This window comes from Dipodomys merriami, unplaced genomic scaffold (assembly GCF_024711535.1).
Source record: "Dipodomys merriami isolate MVZ:Mamm:240054 unplaced genomic scaffold, mDipMer1.0.p SCAF_28, whole genome shotgun sequence".
Lineage (NCBI taxonomy): Eukaryota > Metazoa > Chordata > Mammalia > Rodentia > Heteromyidae > Dipodomys > Dipodomys merriami.
This window is the reverse complement of record NW_027204270.1, coordinates 12783925-12800755: the sequence shown is the minus strand read 5'-3', so window position 1 is coordinate 12800755 and position 16831 is coordinate 12783925. Positions and strand designations below refer to the sequence as shown.

The 16831-nt window shown below is 58.3% G+C and overlaps 1 protein-coding gene across 1 annotated transcript; it reads left to right on the top strand.

Annotated features, from left to right (window-relative positions):
- Positions 1-3807: 3807 nt before the first annotated feature.
- Selenon (selenoprotein N) lies at positions 3808-16251 on the top strand. Its single transcript, XM_070037593.1, has 12 exons — positions 3808-4015; positions 4465-4582; positions 7631-7764; positions 9630-9839; positions 9978-10102; positions 10526-10663; positions 12147-12228; positions 12364-12552; positions 12851-12956; positions 13871-13983; positions 14076-14177; positions 14614-16251. The coding sequence occupies exons 1-12, from the start codon at positions 3827-3829 to the stop codon at positions 14782-14784; spliced, it is 1677 nt and encodes a 558-aa protein (XP_069893694.1). The 5' UTR covers positions 3808-3826; the 3' UTR covers positions 14785-16251.
- Positions 16252-16831: the final 580 nt, after the last annotated feature.

The window sequence follows — 16831 nt, the reverse complement described above, 5'->3', positions numbered from 1 at the left end:
GTGGCTCAAGTGGTAGAGTGCTAGTCTTGAGCTGAAGAGCTGAGGGACAGCGCCCAGGCCCAGAGTTCAGGCCCCATGACTGTCCCCCCCCAAAAAAGAAAAAGAAAATAGCCAACATCCTAGCCATAAAGGAAATGCAGATCAAAACAGATCAAATGCAGATTCCACCTCACCCCAGTTAGATTGGTGAAGAATTTTGACAATAACAAATGCTGGTGGCATTGGAGGGGGGAAGGGGAACGGGGAGGAATCCTATTGCACTGTTGGTGGGAAAGTTAACTAGTACAACAACTCTGGAAGGCAGTCTGGAGATTCCTCAAAAAACTATAGAACTTCCCTATGATCCAGCCATATCATTCTTGGGCATCTACCTAGAACATTACAAGTTAAGATATGGTGAAGACCCTTGTACATCCATGTTCATTATTAAACTATTCACAGTAGCCAAGTTATGGTATCACACACACACACACACACACACACACACACACACACACACACACACACACACACGGAATTTTACTCATCCATTAGAAAGAATAAGATTATGTCTTTGCAGGGAAATGGATGGACTTAGAACAAGCCATGTTAAATGAGGTAAGCCAAGCTCAGAAAAACAAATGGCATTATGTTTGCTCTTATATGTGGAACTACATGATAAACTATACAAGACTCTAGACAGTCACATGCAGACTAAAGGAGGATGCTCTTAGGGGAAGAACCCAATGTGCGACCTCTGAACATTTAAAATACTATTTACTGAAATAAATTCTAGACTATGGAAACATGAGGGTTTGTTGTTGTTGTTGTTGTTGTTACTAGTAGTGGTGGTGGGTTTTTGTTTTTTGCTTTGGCTTTTCTTTTTAGGGGGAACAAGAGGGGACACAGAGAGAGGGAAGGGTGAGCAAATGCAACCATGTTATTTAGTATATACTATGTAGAAAATGATCTATGTAAAACTTGTGGCAGGGATGGGAGGGGGAAAGTGGAGGAAAGCAAAGGAAGGGGTGACATTGTCTAAAAGAAAATATTTATTCATTACCTGACTTAGGAAATGAGGATCCCTCTGTACAGCACCTTAATAACAATAAAATTATATATATACATATACTTAACAATCATATGTTATATATGCAATGCCCTGTTGAATGAATTCAGCATATATAAAATTTGTGTCCATGGCTTACAGGATTCCTATAGAGCCTGGTGTGATCATCCCAAATACTGAGAGGCAGAAGTCAGGAAGATGGAAGTTTGAGGCCAACCCAGGGGAAAAAAAAGTGAGACCCCCCCCCATCTCAACAAAGACAGGCGTGAGGGAAGTATGTAGTACCTGGGGGGGAGGGGGAAGAGGGGGAACTCTGTCAGGCATAGATAAAAAGATGGAGGCCCTAGGAAAAACAGAAGAACCTACCTGAAAAATAACTAAGTCAAAAAGGGCTGGGGGTGTGATCTGAGTGTAGAGCATCTGCCCAGCAAGTGTGAGGTTCTGGATTCAAACCTTAGCACTACCAAGAAACAAAATGAAAAAATTCCAGAGCCAGTGTGCTTTGAACACCATAAAACATATACATTTATGGAAACTCCATATGATGCTCCATAATTTTTATGTGTCATTAAAGGAAAAAGTTCAAGGAAAATCATGATTGTAAGAATAACCAGCAGCCAAATGGCCCTCTCCTTGTCCCTGGCCTTCTGCAGTATTAGAGCTGGAGTGGAGCAACAGCACCCCCTGCAGGAGAAAGGCCTTCCCTCGAGAGTTAGAAAGGCAGGAGCAGAGAGAAGAGGCTACCGGAAGGCAGGCAAAGGTAGGAGAGACAGACACACAGAGATGAGGAGTAATTACAGAGAGGCTAGGATGGAGGCAGGGACCCCACCATGTTTAATGTGGCAATAGATAAGTCAGCCCCTCCCTACCGCATTCCTCCCCAGCTTTGAGATATCCCTGCATCTCCATCCCTTATGTACTGGACAGCAGAGACTAGTGAGTTTTCTGTCTTTAACAGAAGACAAGCATAATAAATAAAAGTATTCTGGCAAAGAAAACCCTAGGTTTGTTTGTGCCAGGTGAGGCCAGGCTGTGCATGGCTCATCAATCTTCCCTCCTAACCTGCTTTGTGCTGTCTTAGTTCTGCTTCCTGCTAGAATGGAATTTGGCTTTCTAATAGCATCTGGTGTCTGCAGGGTGTCCCCAAACATTAGTGATAATGAGTTGGAAGAGGCACAGTTGGCAGCCTTGGGACACCAACACCAGATGTCAGGCCTTCCCAAGTGTCCCTCTGAGGACACACTGCAGTCAGAGCACAGGCCAGGAGTTGGGCCAGGCCACAGCTCTGGAAGGCCCAGGAAGTCTGTCTGTGCCAGAAGTTTGTCTGTGCCAGGTCCTGGAGTGGGTGCTGAGAAGACAGGGCCTTTCTTGTGGGTGGCACTGTTGTAACTGAGGGGTACCAGGGCAGAAGCAGCACTGACTCAATGAAGTTGGTTATCCTCCCATTAAATCTGGGAAGCAGAATGGCAACCCAGTCTCCAACAGACAGGGTTGCCAGAGCTCAGATTTTAAAAGAAGCAAGCAAGCCTCTCCCATACCAAGTGGCCTTCGAACAAAATGAGAGAATCTAGGGGGCTTGGAATCAAAGTAGGGACTTGGAAACAAACCATGAGATGGTCTGACTTCCCAAGCCTGGCAGGGCGGTGCCCGCGTGCTGGGGGGTGGCTGGTCCACTCCAGGGGACGCAGCCTGCCCCCCTGGGCTGAGTCTTTGTCTAGAGGCCTCACAACTCCCCTGCCACAGAGCCACCCCTGGCTAGAACTAATGGAAGAAAGCCTGGCAGGAACCAGGGTTCCCGGGATCCACAGATGGGGAAGTATTTCCTCCACCTCCACCTCCTCCCTGCCCGAGGTGCTCGTCCAAGCATTCTCCAGAAAAACCACTCCTGCGCCAGGCAGAGCCAGCAGAGGGCTGCGGCCTCCTCGCCTCCTCACGACTCCAAAAAGGGCCTCCGGTGACTGCCTGGAGCGCAGGAGGAAGCCTGGGCGTCCGTGCCAGCTGCACGTGGCAGGAAGTAGGAAATCGAATGAATCCTCAGGAGGGAAGAGCGGCCGACTTCCCTGTGCTGGATGATGCCTGAGACACCGCAGGGCAGAGGTGGGTGAGGATGCCAGCTGCGACCCTGTCCGGGCCTCCCTCCCCGCTGACCGAGGCCCTGGTGGCTCCAGGGTCCTCTCCAGAGGCCGTGCGGGACGCAGGACCCGCCTCCTCTACCCAGCCCCGCCCCTGCAAGTCCCCGCCCCCTCTACCCAGCCCCGCCCCTGCAAGTCCCCGCCCCCTCTACCCAGCCCCGCCCCTGCAAGTCCCCGCCTCCTCTACCCAGGCCCCGCCCCTGCAAGTCCCCGCCTCCTCTACCCAGCCCCGCCCCTGCAAGTCCCCGCCTCCTCTACCCAGGCCCCGCCCCTGCAAGTCCCGCCTCCTCTACCCCGGCCCCGCCCCTGCAAGTCCCGCCTCCTCTACCCGGCCCCGCCCCTGCAAGTCCCCGCCTCCTCTACCCAGGCCCCGCCCCCACCACGTGGGTCTTCACAACCTGGTTAGCCTCTAGCGCGGAGTGAGACCCGCGTCGGCCGCAGCCCCACGGGGCCCCGCCCCTCACCAGCGCAGACCCCCCGCCCATCTCCTGCCACGGCTCCTCCCACCTCCTGCCACAGACCCGCCCAGGTCGCCCCGTGGCCGCGCCCATCTCCGGCCGCAGTCCCGCCCATCTCACCCCATGGCTCCGCCCCTGGCCCGCCCGGGCCCGTTAGTTGGTGCCCGGCCTCCGGCGGAGCCGCCACCATGGGTCGGGCCCGGCCGGGCGAACGCGGGCCCCGCAGCCCGGGCCCCGCCGCGCCGCCCCCGCCTCCGCCCGCACGCCGCTGCGCGCGCGCCCTGGCGCTGCTCGGGGCCCTGCTGGCCGCCGCCGCCGCCGCCGCCGCCGCCCGGGTCTTTGCCCGGCTCGCCGAGGCCCAGGCGGCCGCGCGGCAGGTCGGGCCGGGCGGGGATGGGGCGCCGCGGGCGGGGGAGGAGGCGGGAAGGAAAGGCCGAGCAGGAAACTTGGAGGGGCGCTGGGCGGCGGCGGAAGACTGGACCGGACAGACCTGCAGGGGACCGCGGGGACGGTGCCGGGGACGGTGACCGCAGACAAAGGCGGGGGGTGCAGCCGGGCCGCAGACCCTGCCCGGGAGCTGGGGGGCGGCCTGTGCGCGGGACGGCCGATGGAGGGCTGGGGATGGGACGGTGAAGGCAGAGTGAAGCCGGGGCTGAGAGCGCCCGGGGGAGGGGGGACAGAGGGCTCGGGACCCGTCAGAGCTGACGTTTGATCAGACGGGCTGGGAGGGGTGGGGGAGACTCGGGAAGAGGGTGGCGGGAGCTGCTGGGGACCTGGAGATGGTGGCAGCTCTCTGGTGCTCAGCCCAGCCACTTTGTCCCATCAGGAATCCGCGCTGAGGGCCCTGGGGACCGATGGCCTCTTTCTCTTTTCCTCACTGGACGCCGACCAGGATATGTACATCAGCCCCGAGGAGTTCAAACCCATCGCAGAGAAGCTGACAGGTAGCAGAGAGGCTGGGGACCAGGGGAGTGGGGTGGTGTTCCACAGCTGCACTAGCAGCCCCTTGGGGCCCCTGCTGGGACAGGACCGATGAGATGCTACAGCACCCAGTGTGTTTTCTCACGCTTCCCGCCCCCCCCCCCTTGGTCCTGGGACTTGAACTCTTGGCCTGGGTGCTGTCCCTGAGCTTCTTTGGCTCAAGGCTAGTGCTCTACCACTTGACCCACAACTCCACATCTGGCCATTTCTGAGTTTATTGGAGCTATGAGTTTCACAGACTTTCCTGCCCGGGCTGGCTTCAAACTGTGATCCTCAGATCTCAGCCTCCTGAGTAGCTAGGATTACAGGCATGAAGCACTGGTGCCTGACTCTCACACTTTTCTGAATAATGCCCTGACTGCCAGCCACTGTCATTAGGTATTTCCTGGAGCTCTCTCCTTAAACCTCATGACAGCTCAGGGAGATGGACCCTGTTCCCAGAGTTTGGAATATTAAGTCACAGGCACTGTGACAAAAAAAAAAGTAATGTATGCCCAAACTGGAGAGCCCAGGTTAGAACAGGTATGAGGATTAGAGGAGGTAGATGTAAAGTCACCACAGGTAACTTTGTCAGGGGTGTCAGGCAGAGAGGACAGCTGCGTGTGGTGACCTACAGCTGTCTGCTCAGGTGCTGTCAGATTCCTAGCCCTTCTTGCTATCTTTGCCTCCTCCTAATCTAATTTTTCTTTTTAAGATGAGAGGTTGAAGAAAGGTTCTAAGAAAGTATAATATTCTTCTTTCTCCCTAGCCATACCCACCCCCCTACCAAAGTCTGCATTGCCATCCTCCAACCTCTTAGGATATTTTTGAACTTAGGACCTTGGCACACCGATCACCTGGTTGAAGTTAGTCAATCGATGGAAGATATAGGAGAGAGGTTCCAGTTTCTCTCCAGGCAGAAGTAGCACAACACCATAGTGGGCTTGCTGTGTTTCAGGGATGTGCAGGGAAGTTGGCCACTGGCTACCCGGTGACCTGAAGTTGCTGCCAGAGGAGGAAGGTCAGATGAAGATGCAAATTAGCTGCAGTGACCGTGTGTCAGCGGTGGGCAGTTCTGTCAGTCACCCTGACATTGCTTTTGATTCTTACACTGCATTTGCTTCTCTAAGCCCCTGTGCGGCCGACTCCTGGTCCTTTCTTATGGCCAGAGAGCTAGCATTCCCTCATAATGATAAGTCAGCAAAGCCTGCTGGAGTTGGGGGCACTTTTAATTCACAGGGAGAAAGAATACTTTATTGCTTCTAGTCTGTGAGTATAAAAGGGACTGTGTTTTGGGAAATTAGAGGGCAACAAATTCAAAGCAAGCAAGAGAAACAAACGGCTGTGTGTAGTTGATAGAGCTATGCGTATGTCTGCTTTAGATCTTAAAATTCTTACAAGTGTTATTTACAGTAAGGGAAATACTTTTTTTTCAGTAGTGGGCCTTGAACTCTGAGCCTGGGCACTGCTCAAGGCTTGGGCTCTACCACTTTGAGCCACAGCACCACTTATGGTTTTCTGGTGGTTAATTGGAGAGAAAAATCTCATAGACTTTCCTGCCCAGGCTGGCTTTGAACTGCAATCCTATCTCAGCCACCTGAATAGCTAGGATTAAAGGTGTGAGCCACCTGCATCTAGCTGGAATACTTCTTATTTTAAAACCAAAGGGCTAGGGCAGACAGTGTTTCAGGCTATATCTCAGCTACTTGGGAGACAGAGATCCAGATCACAGATCCTACCCCAGCAACCTTTTTGCCTACCTTAGCAAAAAGTTGCGACTGAGTGCCTATCATCTTAACTATTAGGGAGGCAGAATCAAGGACCAGACTGACCCAGGCAAAAAGTATAATACATTACCTGAAAAATAAAAGAGAGCTGGAGCATGGCTCAGGTGGCAAGTGCCAGGCCCTGAGTTCAAACCCTAGTACCGTATACACACACACACACATACACACACACACACACACACACACACACACAGTTCCCCGACTCAAAACCTGATGGCCCCTACTCAGTAGGTCTGAGGTGGGATCTGGGCAGCTGTGTTCTGAAGAGGTGATCTGTGTGTTTCTGTGACTGCCTGAGAGCCAGCTCTGATGTACACATTCCCGGCTGCCAGCTGTCAGGGCCACCAAAGGCTAGGAGCCCTCTGCACACTTCATCACCCTGGTCAGCCGGCGGGCCAGGCCTCCCCCTTGCTGCGTCCTGCCACAGGTGTCTGAAGCCGATCATCACTTTGGTTTTGTGTTGTTGTTGTTTTTGCCAGTCCTGGGGCTTGACCTCAGGGCCTGGGCTCTGTCCCTGAGTTTCTTTTGCTCAAGGCTAGCACTCTCCCTCTTGAGCCATAGCATCCCTTCCGTCTTTTTTCTGTGTATGTGGTGCTGAGGAATGGAACCTGGGACTTCATGCATGCTAGGCAGACACTACCACTCAGCCACCTTCAGCCCTGTAGCCATCACTTTGGACGTTGACTTCTTTCTCCTTCCATGCTGGATGATGGCAGGCGTGGCCCGTATCTGAGCAGAGGATCTGAGAAGCCAAGTTCAGCCACTGGCAGTCCCACACTCCTATTCAAGGGGAGCCAAGCTACCCAGAAGAGCAGGGGGCAGTGCAGCCCATGATCTTTCCATGACACCAAAGAGAGCCTGGCTCTCCTTTTGCTTTTGGTCTTTACTCTGATGCCCTTGACTGAGTTCCTTACAGACCCAAGACCCAGAGGAGGATTGTGACAGATCTGAGGGTAGAGCAAAACAGCCTCCTTCCCCACCCCTGCCTGCTGTGTGACCCTGGAGGGGTGACTCCTCCTCCTGGAGGCTCCATCCCTCACTTGTAAAATGGAGTTGGCCATGAGATTTGCCTCCTGGGCCGGGTGAACGTGCAGTGCCATGCGCTGTGGGCCCAGCGTGTGGTGGCTGGGGGGAGGCCCCGCGTGTGGTGACTCAGGGGAGGCCCCGCTCTGTCATTGTGGCTGTCCTGGGAGAGGCCAGGCCTGAGCCCGAGGCAGGACGTCCCCAGCCCTCTGTGTCCTGTAGGCTCAACTCCTGCAGCCAGCTACGAAGATGAGGAGCTGCCCGCTGACCCTGGCGAGGAGACGCTCATCATAGAGGCCCGCTTCCAGCCTCTGCTCCCCGAGACCATGACCAAGAGCAAAGACGGCTTCCTAGGGGTGAGTCATATTTGCTCCGGACTCACCCCTAGGAAGCCGTGTGTGTGGCCCCCTTCCTCTTTCCTTCCTTGGGGTGCTGACTGTGCCAAGAGTGTGATTCGGACCTGCCGGGCGGATTCCCAGGCCAATGGGAGAGCAGGAGAGACGCACAAGCCCCTTCCCAAGATGGGGAGTCTGGAGGGGGGCGGGCGGGGAGGGGGGGAGTGCTTCCTGTGAGAAGGGACACCAGCAGATCCTACTCACGGGGTTGGAGGAAAGAGCAAGTGGGGGGCGGTTTGGCACTGCCGTGCCCACTTGCAGTGGTTACCTCTCCTGCCCGCCATGTCTCCAAGCCTCTAGCACGTGCCAGCTGCCTGACAGATGCTCTGGTGAGCCGCAGTAAGCTGGACCTGAGGCGCAGGGTAGAGTCCCCAAGAAGGAGGGAACAGCGCCTCCCCCACAGGGGGGAGGGGAGGGCCCTGTGGACAGTCTGAACCAGTCCCACCCTGCCCACGGTCTGCCCTCTCTCCTGCTTGCTCTAGGCCATCCTGACCACCACCTGGCTTTGCCTTGGCAGCAGCAAGACACCATGGCGGGCTGTGAAATGGCCTCTGTCATTAGTGTGTCTCCACTGGCAGCGGGGAGCCGGGGCAGCACAGGGGGAGATGGGGACAACAGGCCAGTCTCTAGGGTGGGAGGAGGCAGCCCAGAGGATGCTGGGAGAGAAGGGGCAGGGTGCAGCTGCTGCAGGGGAGCAGGCCAGGGAGAGTGGGGGGCTCAGCTGCTGGCTGGTGACCGGAGCATGTGGGCCGCCGGCCCAGATGGGGACTGCGGAAGGGAAGCACGTCTGGCGGGCACAGGGAGACCCCGTGAGGTTCCTAGGCGGGGAGAGGGGGGCCCTGGAGGGAGGAATCCCGTGAGTGGATGGAAGCTCAGTCTGACTCCCCTAGAAACGTGGTTTGCAGGGCGGTGGGAGAGCAGGAGGGGAGCTGGGGCGACCCTCAGGAGGGCGGCCAGGCGCCCGTCACAGCCCTGCCTGCCCTGGAGCTCCTGCGGAGTTGGGCAGCCTGTGAGCGGAGGGGTGGACAGCTCAGCCAGCCCCGCATTGAGAGCCTGCTGCGTGGTGAACCGCTGAGGCAGAAGCCAGAGCCCCCACACCCCTGTCCTGTTTTCCCCTCTAACAGGGTGGAGGGAGAGGGGCCTTTGCCCCGTGGGGTCTGAGCAACCTGAGGGGACAGGGCCAGCCGTCCTGGCAGCCCTCGTCTGCACCCTGTAAGGACAGCTCGGTGCTGGGGCTCTTCACCCCAGATGCGTGCACGATCCTGCAGCTTCTGACCCTGCTCTCTCCTGCCGTGAGTTCAGGCAGTGGAAGGCTAGGGAAGGCGTTTGTCCAGATGTATGGCAAGAAGGTGACACGGGCAGGACCCTCTGAAGCGGCCTTCCTTCCCCTTCCTGTCAGCCCCCCCCCCCCCCCCCGTGCCGGTACACATCTCACCCCAGGGATGGCTGCTCCTCCTTGTCAGCCTAGCCCCAGACCCACGCTGATCTGGTTAGGAGGGTTGGGGGCGCAGGCTGATGGAGGGACCCGGCAGAGGCCCCTGTGTGAGCCCCAGGCTCCACACCCGTTCCAGTCCCGGGTGGCCCCTCCAGCTCCCTCCCTGCCCTGAGCCTGGCCGGCCTGCTGGCAGGCTGCTGGGCATTGCTTCCCTGGTGTCTGCAAGGGCGAGCTGAACCTCTCTGTCCAAGCTTGTGATGGCCCCTGGGGCAGGCGCCTCTCTGGGCTCCCTCTGCCTAGGATCCAGCTAGGGCTGTGAGGAGACCCCACAAAGGACAAGACCCCGCAGCGGAGGCCCCAGTGCCCCGAGCCGCGGTCTTCCCTGCCCCAGGTCTCCCGCTTTGCCCTGTCCGGCCTCCGCAACTGGACCACAGCAGCCTTGCCAAGTGCAGTGTTTGCCGCCCGCCACTTCCGGCCCTTCCTTCCCCCACGAGGCCAAGAGCTGGGCGAGCCCTGGTGGATCATCCCCAGCGAGCTGAGTGTCTTCACCGGCTACTTGTCCAACAACCGCTTCTACCCGCCGCCCCCCAAGGGCAAGGAGGTAAGGCCCCAGACCCAGAGCCCTGTCCCAGTGCCAGGCCCCTGCCCACCTGCACCCCCGTGCCAGGCCTGCCGCACCAGCCACCTGACCCCCTCACTGCTGGGAAAACCTGAGTCTCCACTGCTGTCCCTGATCCAGGTCATCATCCACCGGCTCCTGAGCATGTTCCACCCCAGGCCCTTCGTGAAGACCCGCTTCGCCCCGCAGGGCGCTGTGGCCTGCCTGACAGCCACCAGCGACTCCTACTACACCGTGGTGTTCCGGTGAGTGCCCAGCCCAGGCCTAGCCCCGCCCCTCCCACCCTGCGAACTCAGGCTCTGAACCTCAGTTTCCCCACTGGTGGATCTGGGTGGAGATGACCTCCTCCCGGAACAGGTGAGGATTCGGTGAGAACTCTGGAGCTCGCGTGGCCTGGGGCTGGTGCCCATGGCCATGTCCACAGAGGACACTGGTCACACACAGCACAAGTGGGGAGCTCAGGGTGAGGCTTCCCAAAACGACAGCACACAGACCGTCCTTGAAGGATGGCGGCATCCAGAGGGGCTCACGCGCTCTCCCTGCCCCCACCTTTTCTCTTCCCCTACTCTTCCTTCCCACGCCCCCCCCCCAGAAGTCATTCTGGCCAAAGCTCCAGGCTTTGGGGGAATGGAGGGGGAGCTCCAGCTTAGCTACTCTGTTCCCCACAGGATCCATGCCGAGTTCCAGCTCAGCGAGCCTCCCGACTTCCCCTTCTGGTTCTCGCCAGGCCAGTTCACCGGCCACATCATCCTCTCCAAAGACGCCACCCATGTCCGTGACTTCCGGCTCTTCGTGCCAAATCACAGGTGCAGGGGTCCCATCCAAACTCCGAGGGCTCAGAAGCAGCCCCTGCCGACCAGGGCCAGCTTCGCTGTGTGAGGCAGGCTGAGGGCGACACTGTCACCTGGCCACCATCTCCCAGTCACTCACTAGGCTTGTCCTCCCGCTTGGGACGCAACACGGAAGCCACGAGGCCCTCCCTCAGGCTAGCCTCCGGCCTTCCCATAACAGGCCCTGGCAGACCCAAACCACAGCGGCTCCTGCCACTGACGGAAGGCCCTGCTAGTGTCCAGGAAAGCCTCCTAGAGGAAATGACGCCAAGCAGAAACCCAGGGAGGCGAGAGAGCGGTGCACGCCAGGGCCTGAGGGCAGACTTCCTGCGCCACTGAGCGCGGGAGGGGTTTCTGGCACTGTGCCAGCCACTTGCTGGCACACTTGTTCAGGGTGAGCCACCTGTTGGGGCAGCATGGGGACCCAGGAGGGCCTGGCTTCAAAAGCTCCCTTCTTGGGCTGGGAAGATGGCTCAGTGGTAGAGCGCTTGCCCTGCATGCCTGAGGCCCTGGGTTCGATTCCTCAGCACCACATAAGCAAAAAGAAAAAAGCCAGAAGTGGCGCTGTGGCTCAAGTGGTAGAGCGCTAGCCTTGAGCTGAAGAGCTGAGGGACAGCACCCAGGCCCAGAGTTCAGGCCCCACGACTGGACCCAAAAAAAAAAAAAAAAACGAAAAACAAAAAAAAAAAAAAAAAAAACAAAAAGCTCCCTTCTTGACAGCAGTGGACACTCCGGAGGCCTGAGCGGTGTGTGTAGGGATGAGACTTGGGCTGGGAGCTCAGAAGCCCTAGCGAGTCCTGACCCTGGCAGTAATGGGTAGTGTGGCCAGTTTCCTCACCCTGGGCAGGAGTAGAGAGATGGCTGGGGCGGCCTGGAAGATGACACTGTCTCTAGCAGTGGGAGTGGCTTCTCTCCTCCTTGGAGTCCTAGGGCAGAGACATAGCTACAGGAAGGCTGAGGAGGATGCATAGCTTTGCCCCACCTCCCCAGCAAGGAGCACCTGCTCCCATGGGCTGAGCCCACCCCAGGAAGGAGGCTGACCCCCACAGCGGCATACCTGCTCCAACGCAGGGTTGATGCCCTGGATAACCAGCAGAACCAGAGGTGTCACACCCCATAGACACCTGCCCTACATCTGAGCAGTCGGTCCTGGGGCGCCCCCCTGTGGCAGACCTTCAGATTACACTGACCTGTCCAGACTGCTTTCCTCCCACCGCCCTGTTCTGCCTCACACCAGGAACTGTCTGATGCATTGACCATCTCTCGGCCTTGAAAGGGAAGGGTCATGGGAAGGACACAAGCCAAGCCTTGAGAGCCCTTGGGAACCCCAAGACTGGCCCAGTGGCTTTGCTCTAGTGCCATCTGAAGTCTTGGGATGGTTGCTGGGGCGAAGTTAGATGGAATCTGACACATGGCCAGTGGGCTTTGCTGTTGACATTGCTCTGCCGACTGTCCCCAGATCCCTGAATGTGGACATGGAGTGGCTGTATGGGGCCAGTGAGAGCAGCAGCATGGAGGTGGACATCGGCTACATTCCCCAGGTGAGCACAGGCAGTTCGACTGCCAGCCCCCGTGGGGCCTCAGGCTCTTCAGGCTCCCTGCCTCCCTAGAGTGGGGTCTCCTTCAAGGCCCCCGGGCCATCTCCGAGACACCCCTCAGGGCTGATTCCCGCCCAGATGGAGCTGGAGGCCACAGGCCCCTCGGTGCCCTCTGTGATCCTGGACGAAGATGGGAACAGGATCGACAGCCGCCCACCCTCCGGGGAGCCACTGCAGTTTGTGTTTGAGGAGATCAAGTGGCAGCAGGAACTGAGCTGGGAGGAGGCTGCCCGGCGCCTGGAGGTGGCCATGTACCCCTTCAAGAAGGCAAGCCTGGGCAGGGGCTGAGGCTGGGTGCTGGGCCCACACAGGGCAGCCTGCCCCATGGCTAATTCCTCTCTGCACCCAAGCTGGAGGAGGCTCTGCCATACTCACACACACACACACACACACGCACGCACACACACACACACACACACACACACACACACACACACACACACACACACACACACACACACACACCTATACACAGATTCACGTGTATAAATAGGCACTACACATAGCCCCTGGACAGAGCCTTGGCCGCACACAGTAACTTTACTCCATCCTGACTTGGCTGTAGGTCACCTACCTGCCGTTCACTGAGGCCTTCGACCGAGCCAAGGCCAAGAACACGCTGGTTCACTCGATCCTGCTGTGGGGGGCCCTGGATGACCAGTCGTGCTGAGGTGAGGGGAAACAGGTACTGAGCAGAGACTACCAGGACTAATTGCAGCCATGAGGGACTCGGGCCACACGGGCCGGGAACATGAGTGAGGCTCGGGGGCTTCTGTGCTGAGCCCAGAGGAAAATGCCAGAAGAAAGGCCCCGCCATGTGGGTCAAGCACTTTGCTACTTTGCTGCTTAGGTTCCCCTCCCTGAACCTGTTTTCTCCACAGTGAAAGGGAGCAGCGTATTTTCCTGAGGTTGTGGAAATGAGTGTGAAAGTGAGTTGGACTCTAAGGCCATTTCCACAAATGAGAGGAAACAGGGCCGCATCTGCCATGTTCCTGACTCAGAAAACCCAGCTGGATGCAAAGTTCTTTGGGTGTCCAGTGGTAGGCACAAAGTTGAGTAGAACAGTGCCCCTGGCCCAGTTCAGTCATTCACAGGTCTGTGTCACACTCCTACAATCCCAGCTACTTGATAGGTAGAGATGGGAGGATGGGATATAGGGCTAGCCTCAACTCAAAGGTTAGCCAGACCCTATCTCAAAGGGAAAGCTGAGACTGGAGGCTCGGCTTAAGTCGTAGGCTTCAAACCATAGCACTACCAAAGAGAAAAGAGAGAAAGAAAAAGGAAGGGAGAGGGGAAGAGAAGAAGGTGAGGATAAATCAGGTGCTGTAGCTCATGCCTATAATCCCAGCTACTCAGGAAAGCAGAGATAGGAGGATTACAGTCTGACCTCAGCCCAGGCAAAAGCAAGACCTTATCTGAAGAATGACTAAAGCAGAAAGGACTGACGTTGTGGTAGAGCAGCTGCCTCGCAAGCTCAAGGCCCTGAGTTCAAACCCCAGTGGTCAAAAAACAACAACAAAAATACTGATTGGAACCCCCCCAAGGCACACAGCCCCTCACCCTTCGGGTGGGGCTCCCCTTACAGGTTCCGGGCGGACTCTCCGGGAGACCGTCCTGGAAAGTCCGCCCATCCTCGCCCTCCTCAACGAGAGCTTCATCAGCACCTGGTCCCTGGTGAAGGAGCTGGAGGACCTGCAGGTGAGCAGGGCGGGTGGGGAAGGAGCCTCTGGAGCCCCGGGGCAGTGCCGGGCTGGGGCGGCAGGGGTGTAGCCGCTGCACTGTCCCCACAGAACAACCAGGAGAGCCCGACCCACAGGCAGCTGGCTGGCCTGCACCTGGAGAAGTACAGCTTCCCCGTGGAGATGATGATCTGCCTGCCCAATGGCACCGTGGTAGGCACCGTGGGCGCGGGGCGCGGCGGGGGCCAGCGGCGGGGGCCAGCGGCGGGGGCGCACTGAGCTAGGACTGAGCGAGGCTCAGCCGGGGTGCGCCGCAGGGGAGCGGAGGGTGCAGGGGAGCGGAGGGCGCAGAGGAGCGGAGGGCGCAGGGCGCAGGGGAGCGGAGGGCGCAGGGGAGCGGGCAGGGCCTCCTTGGCTGTACTTCGGGCTGCCAGCCGTGAGGGCCAGTGTGTGGTGTTCAGGGGTCCCAGGAATGGGGGAGACGGGAGGGAAGAGGAAAAGGGGTGTTGGAAGCAGCAAGCCTCGGCTTAGGGAAAGTTCTAGTGGGGTTCTGTGATCACAGCCCACTGCCATCACCGCAGGGGGAGGCTGGTGGAAGCGACCCCCGCCCCCCGCTCCCTCACCCGCCGGCCTCCCCCGCTCCTCCCAGGTCCACCACATCAATGCCAACCACTTCCTGGACATCACCTCCATGAAGCCTGAGGACATGGAGAACAACGTCTTCAGCTTCTCGTCCACCTTCGAGGACCCGTCCACGGCCACCTACATGCAGTTCCTCAAGGAGGGCCTGCGCCGGGGCCTGCCCCTCCTCCAGCCCTAGCACCCCGGTGCGCTGCGGAGGGGGGACAGACACCCCGGCCCGGCCTCTCAGGCCCCGAGCCCAGTGGTCCTCAGCCCACTCCACACTGTCCACACCCTCCCTCCCCCTCCTCCCACGCTGCCGTAGGGTCTGGAGCCATCCCCGCCCCGTGGGGGGACCGATGAGCCACCACCTCCACCCTCACCAGCAGCCCTACCTAACCACCGGGCTCCCCTCAACACAAGCCCCGGGGTCACCTCCCTGGCCCTCACCGTCCAGTCACAGTCCAAGCCCTTGTGGGAGGAGGGGGCGAGAGGGGGAGAGCCCCTCCTGGCTGCCTCTCACCCGGCCCAGGGCGCCAGGCTGCCACAGCCCGGCGGCCTCCTGTGCCTGCTGTCCCCTGTCCCCAGCGCGGGTCACTCTCAGCTGGAGACAGCCTGTGCCGAGGCCTGCAGCCAGCGGAAGGGGGGGGGCGGCGCTGGGGGCTCCCAGAGCACTCAGCAGGCCAGGCCAGATGACAGGACACTGGGGTGGGGCTGTGAAACAGGCGAATCGAATCCCTAAGCCCCCCCTCCCCCCGCCAGGGCCCAGCCACCCTAACACAGGGTCCTGGCGGGACAGATGCTGGTGCCCTGCCCGCAGATCTCCATAGACACAGCAGCCTCCCGGCACCCAGGCCAGCTTGGTGGCCGCTCATGGGACCTTGTCCACACCCTGAGCCACTAACCAGGGCCAGTCTTTTCTACACATGCAGAGAAGTGTTTTTATGTGAACTATAGATATTTTTTTACAACCTATGTGCTGGAGAGAAAGCAGGGGCGCGGCCTCCCCCGCAGCAGCCTCATGACGGCTGGGTCTGAAATCCTGCGCAGGTCCAGCTTGATGTCTTCGCAGCTGCGCGCAGGGGGACGCGCCTCTCCTCCTCCTCGCCCAGCTTTTTAAAAGCAGCCCTCCAGAAACCAGTTCCCTTCCTGGCAGAGGAGGAAGGCGGCGGGCAGACTTCCGAAGGCCCATCCAGCCTCACCCACCCATAGGGAGGAGCCCTGCGGAGGCCCCGGGGGCTGCTGGAGCTGCGGGCCTCAGTCTCAGAGGCGCGGCTGCAAACCCGCTTGTGGCTGAGAAGTTGGTTTGGGGTGTTTTGTTTGGCACCGTCCCTCTTCTCTCCCTGCCTGTTTTCTCCAAGGTGTCTGTGATCTTCAGACCAAGCAGGGCCAGGGAGCGCTGCCACGTGCTGTGCTGGGAGGTGGCACTTCCTCACCGCGGGGACAATGCCCAAGCCTCACCCAGCGCCCTTCACATCTTGTCCCCTGAGCCTCCAGCCGCAGCCTCGGCTGCCACCTGGCCTCTGGGCCTCTGCTTGAAAGGAGCCCAGGCCTCGAGATTCCACTTAGAGAGGCTTGCTTTCTGGATCTCCATTCCCTGCCTGCCCTCTTGCCACCCCTCTGCCACTTTCCTCCAACATGTCCGGTAATAAAATTGGAGCGTAGAGGGACTCGCATCTTTACTTCAAGCAGCATGTTCAGTTCTGTCCTTCTGTCCTCTGGCTCCCGTTGGATTGGCTAGGGAGAGTGGCAGGGCCAGATCTGAGCTGGAATGCCTCTGGGGATTATCTTGTCAGCAGAGGGCTTGAGTGACTTTCCTAAAATAAATCTGTGATAAGCCCAGGGGTAGAACTTGCTGTTTTGAGAATCTGGTGCTCTTGTACTGAGAGCAATCCTAAAGTTAAACCCGGTGGCTTGGAAGCAGAGCCCGAGACAGGTATTAGGTGATTTGGGAAAAAAGTACCCTTTAGGGCTGGGAAGGTGGCTCAGTGGTAGAGCGCTTGCCTTGCATGCCTGTGGCTCAAGTGGTAGAGCGCTAGCCTTGAGCTGAGGGACAGCGCCCAGGCCCAGAGTTCAGGCCCCACGACCGGACCCCCCAAAAAAAAAAAAGAGAAAGAAAAGTACACTTTAGAAAAGACTTGGAAGAGAAGGGTTGCGGCAGAAAACAGCAAGGGAAAATATTGAGCAGAGATGTCTCAACGCCTCGCTTTGGCCCGATCCACAGTGAAGGGTTCTGGAGCAAAAAT